This window comes from Cottoperca gobio, chromosome 14, assembly GCF_900634415.1.
Source record: "Cottoperca gobio chromosome 14, fCotGob3.1, whole genome shotgun sequence".
NCBI classification, from domain to species: domain Eukaryota; kingdom Metazoa; phylum Chordata; class Actinopteri; order Perciformes; family Bovichtidae; genus Cottoperca; species Cottoperca gobio.
Window position 1 is genome coordinate 1,825,198 of NC_041368.1, and position 12,227 is coordinate 1,837,424.

Below are 12,227 nucleotides of genomic sequence, written 5' to 3' on the forward strand. Positions count from 1 at the left end.
TAAACAACGTGTTAACGTATATGGTAATACTTTTATTTAAACGACAACAGCTTTGTAAAAGCTTGATGTGGAAGCATTTGAATATAATATATTATAGTAGCATTTTCTTTCTCATTGCTGCATTTCAGTTCCTTTCTTTGCTCATAGATGTGACAACAAACATTAAAACAAAAGTGCTATAATTAAAGATATTGAAAGGAATGTTTTCAACCTTATGGGTTTTTGAGATTAGCTTTAGTGTAGTGCTCTGTGGAGATTCTGGCTAACAGCTACAAGCGAAAGCTATCAAGGCAATCAGAAACCATTGAGCACAGTTGGGGTAAAACACTACCTTTCTGCGCTTTCTATGACCTTTACACAGGAAGTTGGGATTAAGGTAGATGCTGTGTGAAAAGGCCTGCATTTTTATGAACGTGAACATAGCTGCGTGTGTCTGCTCATGTGTGTGTGTGTGTGTGTGTGTGTGTGTGACTGTATGGTCATGCTATGTGTGCTTTCCAGTTTCCTACTACCTCCTGCAACCATCCTGAGCCCCCATGTTGCCTGCCAGAAGCGGCAGGCTCTATCTGCAGTGCGACGGAGTGGAGATTGCTGGCTGGGGGATCATTACAAGGGCCATAAAAGAGCGATTTACAGGATGGCCAGTGAGTGGAGTCAGCACTGTCTCCACCCTCCAGCACTGCATCGTGCTGGGTCACCAACGAAAATCCCAAAACGGAGAATCAGAGGCCAGCGGGGGAACGTGATGACTTGTACATGAAGGTGAGGGACGTTGCAGCTCTAGTGGCATCTGCTTTATGGTCGGTGAGTCAGAGGCTGAAGAAGGAAAAAAGGTGGCGCTTGATTTTGATGTTTGATTAGATGGCAGTACACTTCAAAAAGCATGACTTAGAGGGAGAAAAGTATTGTAACATTTAACAACATGATGTTGTTAATAAACCTTTTGGTGAGTTCTTGTTGTCTAACACCATTTACAATGTCAAGAATAAACTTTCAATCTCAACATTCAAGTTAACGTTTGGTTGTGTTTGATTCGTCTTAATAGAGAAGATGCTGTAAAGAGTTAGCTAAATTGTTCTTTATTGGTTATGATGCTTTTTAACTTAATCAAATTCTAGGTGTTGACTCTTGACTGCAAGGCCACCTTATAAATATACTGTAAGTCCAATATTCGCTCTCTTTTAGCTCTAGAGTACACTTTCTGTCTGTTGTCTGGCACTGAGCAGGAAGTGTACGGTGAGTTTTTAGAGCTGCAGCTGAAAATGACTATGAGCAGTGAGTGAACTGAAACAGTAAAGTTTTGGGCTGGAAAGCTAAACAACGAGCTGAAACACTACACAGCTCTATAAAGCCGAGGGGAGCTGCATATTCAGCTGATAATTCACTGTAGGTTCATGACTGCAAGCGATCCCATTCACATTGTTATTCAATATATTGTTATTAAAATAAATATTGATTATAGTAAATGTTTGTTGAGTTATTTATCAGTTATGAGGCTGCAGCTCATACATGCTGTCAGTTTCATCAAAGACTTCAGATATTTTACTAATGTGCTGTGTTTCTGCTGTGAGTCACCTTCAGAACTCTAATAATATGTATTTTCTTTCTGGTTAAACTTAAATTCTACATATATGTATATGAGTATATCCCTCTAGAATGTTTAATGTAATTATTATAATACTTCTTCATTTTCAAATGGTCCTAGCTACTCAGCAAAATATGTACAATACATCCATATTTAGGGCTAAATAAAGAGACATTAGAAGAAACATTAGACTTGCAGATGCAGAGCTGTACACGAACACAAGCTCAAATCAAAGCAGCGTAGATTTCTACGGACCAAGTCATGTTTGCCTGCTTTCGTAATAATCCGGCAGGCCACCAAGTGGGTACGGAAAGAGGTGGGTGTGGGGTTTGAAGGTACGCGTTTATGTGGATGTGTGTGTGAGTTGCAGATGGAGGTCTCTCACTCTCTCTGCTCCCCACTGTTTGTCCGCCTAATCAGTCCTGCTGTACACCCGTATATTAGAAGCCAGTTTGTGGTGGAGTCCTGCTGCGCTTGCTCCCGACAAGGCCCCCGTTTCCCCAGGCTACATGTCTGAAGCACACCCTGCATAAGGGCATGTGTGTGTGGGGTACTGTACACATGTGCACACAAACACAAAGAACCCCCGGCACTATCTGAATAAATCCTGTCTCCTTTTCTCTACTTCTCATTCTCATGTCTTGTCCATAACTTCACTTGGGGTTTTGTTTCTCAGAAAGGCTCTGAAACCAAAAAGCTCCATCCAGTCTGTGCTTTGCCCAACATTTCTCTCAACACCAGCCATAACCAGCAATGCAGTGGACTCCACACAAGTATCCACACACATACACAAATCCTCTTCTCTTCTGTCTTTTCTCATTTTGAACTGCTACTGCTTCGCTACATTTCAGAATCTTTTTTCTCTTTTCTCTCTTAATATATTCATTTATTATATTTATTTTTCATTGTCACAACTTTAGCCTTTTTTATGTCCTTTCATTCTTTAAATATTTTTGGGGGCTCTGTTGAACCAGACTGGTATGTGGAGAAATAGGTGCCCATGGGTCCCATCAAAACTATAAAAATGTAAGTAGTAAGTATATATATATACACAGACACATATATATATATATATATATATATATACAGACACACATATATATATATATATATATATATATATATATATATATATATACTTACTACTTACATTGTGTGTGTGTGTATATATATATATGGATATATACACATATACTACTGTATATACACATATATATATATATATATATGGGTATATATATATATATATACATACACAGAGATATATAGATAGAGAGATATATATATACATACACATATATAGAAGATATAGATATATATAGATAAGAGAGAGAAGATAGATAGACAGACACAGATAGAGATATATAGATAGAGAGATAGATACAGACACAGAGATATATATAGAGAGAGAGAGATATAGAGAGAATAGACAGACACATAAGAGAATAGAGATAGATATAGATATTATAGAGATAGAGAGACAGACACAGATAGATAGAGAGACAGACAAAGAGAGAGAGATAGATATAGAGAGAGAGATAGATAGATATAGAGATAGATAGATATAGACAAAAAAGAGAGAGATAGAGAGAGATAGAGAGAGATAGTAGATAGAGATAGAGAAGAGATATATACAAACAGAAAAGAGAGATAGAGATAGAGAGAGATAGAGAGATACATACACATAGATAGAGAGAAAGAATACAGCTAGATATAGAGAGACAGAACATATAGAGAGAAAGAGATATAGAGATATACAGAACAACACATAGATACATATAGATAAAGAACAGAGAGTAGAGAGAGAGAGAGAGACAGACACACAGAGAGACAGAGAGAGACAGATATAGGAGATAAAGAGATAGAGATAGAGAGATAGAGAGACATAAAGAGAGAGAGAGACATGACATAGAGAGAAGAGGAAGAGAGAGAGAGAGAGAAAGATAGAGAGAGAGAGGAGAGAGAGAGAGATGAGAGAGATGAAGAAGAGATAGAGAAACAGAGAGAGAGATAGATATAGAGAGAGATAGAAACAGAGAGAGATAGATACACAGAAGATAGAGAGGAGAGAGATATAGACACAAATAGAGAGATATATAGAGGAGAGATACAGAGAGAGAGAGATAGATAGAATAGAGAAAATAGATATAGAGAGAGAGAGATAGAGAGAGAGAGAGAGAGAGAGAGAGATATATAGAGAGAGAGAGATAGGAGAGAGATATACAACAGGATAGAGAGAGAGACATACAGAGAGAGACAGTAGATAGAGAGAGAGAGATATATAGAAGAGAGAGAGATAGATAGAGAGAAATGACAGAGAGAGTATAGAGAGAAGATATAGTAGAATGAAGAGAGAGAGAGAGAAAGGATATAGGAGAGAGACATATTAGGAGAGAGATAGAGACAGAGAGACAGACAGAGATAGATATAGATAACAGAGAGACAGACAGAGAGATAGAGAAAGATAAGATAGAGAAATAGATAGAGATAGACAGAGAGATAGATAGATATAGATAAAGATAGAGATACAAATGAGATATAGAAACAGACAGATAGAGATAGCAGTACAGATAGGATAGATATATATAAAGAGAGAGAGAAGAGAAATGATAGAGAGATAGAGTAGAGAAAGAAAGGGATAGAGAGACATATGAGAGATACAGAACATAGATATAGAGAGAGAGACAGATATGAGGAGACATAGAGAGAGAAAGACAGAGAGATAGATATATAAAGATATATAGACATTAAAGAAGAGATAGAGAGAGAATAAATATATCGAGACATACAGAGATCTAGATATATAAAATAGAGAGAGACAGAAAGTAGAGATATAAATAAGAGAGAGTAGACAATAATAGAGAAATATATATATACATAATAGAGATATAGAAATATAGAATATAGATATAGATATAGAAATAAAGATATAATAGAAATATAGATAGAAAGACATAATATATATATACATATAGATAGACATAAAGATAGATACAGACATATATATTACATACGATACTACATATATAGATACATACATATATATATATACATATATAGATTAAATAGATAGTATACATAGAGTATATACATACATATATATATACATAACAGATAGAATATATATACATACATACATATATATATATTACATAGATACATACATACATATATATATATATATATACTATATAATATATACTAGATATATACATATACAGTACATACATATATATATACATATATACATATATACATATATATATACATATATACATACATATATATATACATACATATATACATACATATATATATACATACATATATATATACATACATATATATATATACATACATATATATATATACATATACATATATATATATACATATATATATATACATACATATATATATACATACATATATATACATACATATATATATATACATACATATATATATATATATATATATATATACATATATATATATACACATATACATACATATATATATATATATATATATATATATATACATACATATATACTACTGTGTATATATTGTCTTCTATTGTCTTCTGTATTTTCTGTTGGCCACTTTTGTGCCAAGAAAAGATAACTTGAATTACTAAGTTGCTGAAGTAAAAAAGAAAAAAAGAAAATTGTGAACTTCCTTTCTCATCCAAAGTCAAGCGGAGAGGAAACTCATAAAAACGGGTATCTGAAAGAAACAGCCAATAAAACCACTTGAGCTTTGACACAGTTTCGTGCATTCAGCAGCGGCTGAGCACCAGCACACGCTGACCTGCTACATGGAGGAGGCACAGCCTGTTTTAAGCCCGTCAGACAGCGAGACTCTTTTTGCGCTGCTGGAAAAACAGCGTAGTGGTCGAGGATGCATTGATGCATTGTGGCAGTGAGGATAAACAGACTTTATGGTGCATTACAGAGGCAGACAAACACACTGGCAAGTACGAATGTGGCCAACGGCATCTTTGGACGTGTCAAATTAAACGCACTCCCTCCTGTTGTGTTCAACATGAGAGGTCTTCAAATTTTTACTCCCTTTATGCCATTAAGTGCATATACAAGCATAAACACACCCGAGGCTGGATAAATTCCTGTATGTCTTGGAGTTTGACGACTGTCAGCATGACGGCATGTTAACCTTCCCACACATACACACACAAACCCTTAAACCCAGTCTCAATGCAAAATACCCAGGCTGACCAGCATGGGAGAGGCATTCAGCAAAGACCCACTATGGAGGGGAGTGAATGATAATATGCACCATACAGGGCTCTGCACTGCAACACTGGCAGCTTTGTGAAATGATCCCACAACTGTCAAAACACAGAATAAATCACATTTGAATCCTGTTTTCTTTCACTTTCTCATGCAAATAACATGTGTTACATATCACCAACAACTGTTTCTTAAGCCAAGTTGAGTTCAATCTGATTGATGAATAGGTTCTTACAATAATATATCTCAAGAACAGAGTGTGTATTATATTCTACACAATTCAGGTTAGCTCTCTGACTGGAACAGTGAGTAGACCATGGACACGTAGTGAATGTGGATCTTACTGTATACAGCAAGTGTAATACTGCCTGTGAGGACTTATGATAAACACTTGTCTTACGGGCTATTATTACTGGCTATTATAGCTTACTGGTTATTATTGATTCTCCAAGTTCTCTACATGTAAAGCAAGTGAGCAGTTATCTCAAACAAACGGCAGACATGAAAGTGTGACCTTAAAAACAGCGTGTTCTGGTAAACACGGCTCTTCTACCCGAGTTGTTTCTAAGCATCACAAGGACATTTCTGTTTTAAAAAAGGACTATTATGATGTCTCTTTCAATTAAGTGCATGTTTCCATCAACTGCGAATGCTACATTCGCAACCTAAACAATAAAAGCCTCGCCAGCTTTTTAATAAGATGCAGAGAATCCAGAAGGATCTTTATAGTAAAATGCCACAACTCATTAGGCTAATTACCCTATCACACATTTACTCCGCTGCTAATAACAAAGTAGGCAGAGAGACAGAGAGAGAAACCACACATCTCCACATAAAGTTGGCATTCTAGCAATTAGTGAAAAGAAACATTAAAGCCCACACAGACTTCCTGAGCAAAATAATTAAAGAAAAATGGCAGAGATGCTGATTCTCTGTACTTTCCTTTTTTCAAATTCTACAGCCCCCATATGAGCACTGTGTAAAGGCAGGAACAGAGGGAGATCAGGCTTCTATTAAAATAAGAGGGGTATTTGTGTTTTTTTTTTGCATAATTTGACTCACTGTAGGAGACGGTGACTTGTGAAGTCAAATTTAATTGCATTTATAACAAGGTAACAAGGTGCGTTTAGTCATTAGCTCCTTGCATGGGCAAAAATAATTCTGACAATTCTAATGTGCTGTGCCTCCTCTGGGTATGTAACAGCAGGGATTTCATTTAAGAGCTACAAATAATCATATTTTAACAGCACATGCTGGTGAGTCCGGAGCGTGTGCTGCTCCCTGAGCTCAGTGCTGCCTCTGACACTGTTGATCACAACATTTTAATTGGCCATCATACACATTTACAGACTCAGCTGGCTCCATATTCTCCATAGCACTACTTAACTGGTAAGTAACTCAAGATAACATCTTAGTTTACTTTCACCGTGTTGCATCACACAAAGACACTGTTAATATAAAGCTATAGCCTATTAGCCTGTAAAAGAAAATGGTATGGACCCTAATGCTATTATGTTTGTGCTAATGCTTAGATGCTTGAGAACCCCTTTCAACATTTTCTAAGATAATAATGAAGATGGATATCAATACTATGAAGCTGGAATCAGGAAGTGGTTAGCCTAGCGGTTAGCTCAGTTAGCCTAGCTTAGAGTCAAGACTGGAAGCAGGGGTTCATAGACAGCCTGGCTCTGTCTAACATGATTCCCACAAATTAAAATGTTGTTTAGATTGCACACAAACAGAAATATATTTATACAAATGTTTTAGGATTGATCTGAGTGCAGGTGTAATACATTTAAAGTGCTAAGATGTTACAGCAACTCATGGTAGTTGCTGTTCATGTTTATCTGTATTTACAAGAGCCTTGTATTTATATTGTTATCTATAGTTGATTTGTAAAAAACAATGTCAAAAGTGTTAATGCAAACTACAATAGGAATAACTTAATATTTTTGACAAAAACATTTCCGTTTGTGTCTTGATTACACAAACGAGATACATTCAACATTTAGGTAATTAGTCAGCATTAGAGGTAGTGGATGATAATGTTCTTCCTTCTTTGGACAAAGCATGGCTAACTGTTTGCCCTGCTTTCAGTATTAATGCTAAGCTAAGCTAACCATGTCCTGACTGACTGGGGTTGACACCTTTCTTCTCATCTCACTCTCAGAAATAAAGAAATTAGTGTTTTTACTGATATGTTGAACTATTTATTTTATCCATGCATTGACTTCATACTGTACATGTGTATGCATTGTCCTCTTGTTGGTTGCATCGCATTGTATTTTTCTGCACGTTTACCACCACTCACCACACAGACTGCTGCAAGTCTTTTACTGTGCATGCTTAAAACTGTTTTGCATTCATTAACACATCAATGAATGGATACACAGATCCCAGGTCTTGTAGAGGCACTCCAATCAAGCAGCTAATAAAGTACAATAATATATTCTCTCTAGGAGACAACAAGAGAGCAGCATAGCTGAGACTCCATATAATAAACTAAATAATAAGGTCTATGTCAGAAACATTCTTGTTGTGTTTAACTGCTACTGCGAGCTTCCACTGTTCTTACTTTCCTGTGTGTGGCTTAGTGATGGAAGAGGAGGAAAGTGGGGATCCAGAAAGCCCATGTGGAAGGGAAAGAGGGGCTGATTTGGACTGAGACACCCCCCTGCCACACACTACCACCTGGAGCTGCTCCAAACATGGCTGCTCACATCAAAGGCAGCCTTGTATCTCAGAGGAGCTGCTAAGGACTTTCAAGCAGCTCGCCTCAGGCCTGAGCACGGGGGCTCGCACCTCCTCAGACAGCGGTGGTGGATACCCGCGGGTGGGACCTGAGGAGCCGGGACAGACGGCCCAACATAGTCTGCAGTGTCATCGTTACAGAGGGGCAGCTCGTGTCTCCTTCCACTCAAAAAATCTAGTAAGTTGTTGGTTTGCTGCCTACACAGGCTCAATTAAAAATGTCTGTATTTTGAATAATTTACTTCATAAATAGATAATACAAACTCATTATAAGGATGCATCAATATTCTAGTGATAAGCTGAGAGAGGAGTGAGGTGTTTTTTTCATTTTTATTTAAAATATAGAGTTTTAGGTTTCACCCAGCAGTGATTTCCTTGCTTATTTTCTACACCTAACAAGGTAGTGCCTTCCAGGGCTTCTACATGGTAAATGAAAGAATACAATTTGGTACAAATGTCTGTAGGGTGATCTGTAAACATCCTAAAATAAGAAAAATAAAAAAAGCTAAAGCTTATCTAAACTGTGACAATTGTCAGACAACATTTCACAATGCTTATAATCAGAGTACTGCACATTCATCTTAAAGTTTAATCAAAGGAAGTGCACTAATATTTTAGAGTGAATTTCCAAAATAATAATTCCACACTGCCTTTGATAAACAAGGATTGTTTAGTTGTATTCATTTTGACACATATTGAAATCTCTTTGTGTGCTCGTCAGCATGGATCTGTTCTATATCTGGACTCAACCTTGACCAACAAGTGTGAGCAAACTAATAGTTTATTTAAAAAATAAGGTCTCTACCACTTGAAAAGTGATGCTTACCTTTGAAAATGACTGTTGGGGTGAAAGAGAAATAAATGATGTTTTACAATTTAAGTCTTGAACCTTACACAAAACAACCCTGTTTGCCCAATGAACATTGTTGGGTTTAAATATGTTTTGGGGTTTCTTTTAGCCCTGTACGGTGTTTATAACCCAATTCAATGACTGGAATTCATTAATATATGCAGTCATAAGAGGCCAGAGCCTATCCCAGAATACACTGTGCAGGTCCAAGTCAGAGAAACAGCCTGACTATTGCCAGTATATCAAATGCTTAATTTAAAGTGAATGTATTAAAGAAAAGGAAATTGAGGGTGCTTCTGCTCGCCTTTGATGAGTGAAAGCATTTACTGAAGGTGCTCTTTGGTTTATGAATTACACTTAGTGAAAATTGAAGGAGGCACCCTTCAAGTACAATTTTCAAAAGCTTTTATGTCATGGCTAGTTTAAGAGAACATATTTAAACACTAGTGCTTGTGGCCTTCATCAGCAAGAAGCAAATCAAGTCAATTAAGTACACTTGGCTAAAATGTATTAACTAGTTCAAAGGAAAACAAGTGAAGGGAAATTCACATTTCCAAAACGAGTTTGACAAATATTTACCAAACGGTAAAATGATTAGCAGCTGCAAATCAAAATGGTATTTCATGGTTGCATCATTCAGCCAAGACAGACGTATAAACCCCTAATGACACATGCACCTCTCATTGAACCAACCTGTAAACTGCCCTCTTGTCAGACTCAAGCTGGGCCTGGGGGTCAAGGGTCACACTGACAGAGGTATTTCCTGCTGCAGAGGCTGCTGGGATATGGACCTGTGGGGTCTTGGTGTTCTGCTGAGTGGTGCCCGTCATCTGAGAACACAATAAAACAATACAAAAATGACTTTACATTCAAAATTAATTGTTTTAGTGTTCAGGTGGTTTTTAACTTAAGAGTTGAAGGAGGGGAGAGTGAAATGGATACTTTAGTTCCCAGCTAGATATAAAAAGACCTAACATCAGCATGCTAACATTCTAACAGTGAAACTAGGCTGTTAATGTTTAGCAGGTATAATGTTTACCATGTTCCCCATCTTAGTTAAGCATGTTACCATTAACACTACACACAAAGCACTGCTGATGCTGACGGGGATGTCTTTAGTTTTGCAGGTATTTGATCATAAACCAAAGTACTGGACACCAGAGCACCATGAATGTTGAAATGGATATTCAAAACATAAAGTCACAGAAAGAAATCAAGAAAGAACATACATTTACGTATTTTTTAATGAAAAATAAATTGTAAAAAACAACAACAACCTGTATGTTGCTTTTAATGACTTTTAGCATGAGCGTATGTCTGCTGATGTTTGTATGGTTGCTACCATAAAATCAAACCATTCAGTCACTTAAATCTGCTCCCCAAACTACCTGTCAATCAGGCCAAACATGAAGATCTCATGAGCAAAATAACAGGTTTATCAATGATATCAAATCCTTAAATATCTTCTACTTCTTGTAATGAGCAAACAGCTGCTTGTGAGGTCTAAGTAATATTTTAATCACTTTTCAAAAGCAATAAGGGGGAACATGAATCTGATGCCGACAGACTACAAATGAGGATGTCGCTGGAATGAATCATTGTTTCTTGACAGGTCAGTAGCCTTGTAATGAAGCTGTTAAGCAAAATGAATGAGATAGGATAGATTCAGTAATTGAACAAGGCATCCGTAGGTCATATATAATTTGCTGTTAAATGATAAATATTCAATTAGTATTTAGTAACTTCAAAATCCACAACAGGCCATTCTGCTGAACCATGCCACAGTAGCACTGGTGGTGCAACAAGGAGTCATTAGTGTATCTGCTCTTGTGGTGTAGTTTGTGATGTAGGGTGGCCAGGGGAGTGACATGCTTTACGAACACAACCCACTGTCTTCTTCATCCCTTTCCAACGGTTCTCTCTAAGGAAAAGAGTCTAACAACCCCCACCCCCCGCATTTCTTTTTTTTTTCCCTTTTTTGAGTCGGGGTGGGGTGTGAGGAAGCTTCAAGTCTTAATTCCAGCACCAAATGGGAAATAAATTAGCTTCTTCACACTTAACTAGCTCTCATTTGCATTTGCCGAGCGCACAAACTGCAGCTCGGGAGCTCTCCCATGGCACTAATCCTCTCGGCGAAAGCAGACAGAGGTGGTGTGGACGAGGAGGAGGGTTAGACGGTCAGATGAACCTGCTCTACCTCTCTTCCATGGGATGGTATGCAGTGTTCGACACAGCCAGTTAGACTACATTATTCCACTGACCTGTGGGTGGCATCACGATTTGTGTTGAACACCGCAGGCTGGGGCTTGACCTCATATTCTTACAATTTGACATACAGTATGTATCACTTATGTCTTAATTATAAAATACAATTCAACCTCGTGAAAAATCTTTTACATTTTCCGATAAAGACTTAGGTTTGGGATCTGTAGAACATGGTTGTATACAATGAATGTTAATGTGCTCTGTATCTTTGAGGTAACAGTAGGTTTTAAACAGAAGTATTTGTATCTGTGAAGAGTGTCAACAAAACCCCAGGGTAAACTGTGAGTAGTATCTGTTTTGGTGTCACTATAATAATAATAATAGCAATATATTTTATTTGTATAGTGTTTAAAAATATTGTAATAATATGTGTACCATGGAGTCCTTCTGTTTACTGTACATGCAATTTATAATATCCTATAAAACATTACTAGACTTTACAGTGATATTTGTATAATATACTGATTATCTTGAGATGTGTAGTTTAATGGAGCAGAAGTCTTTATCTGAATGGTTTCTTGCA

General features: G+C 36.8%; 1 protein-coding gene across 6 annotated transcripts in view; it reads right to left on the reverse strand.

The window, feature by feature from the left end:
* Positions 1 to 12,227, reverse strand: part of LOC115019036 (pbx/knotted 1 homeobox 2) — an 87,761-nt gene that overhangs the window by 23,028 nt on the left and 52,506 nt on the right. For 5 of the 6 annotated variants that reach the window (XM_029448354.1, XM_029448358.1, XM_029448353.1 and 2 more), the window contains one exon: positions 10,133 to 10,269. In XM_029448354.1, the coding sequence (XP_029304214.1) occupies positions 10,133 to 10,269 (137 nt within the window). Of the gene's footprint in view, positions 1 to 512; positions 817 to 10,132; positions 10,272 to 12,227 lie in introns of those variants that run through there. The other variant, XM_029448359.1, reaches the window with a different exon arrangement.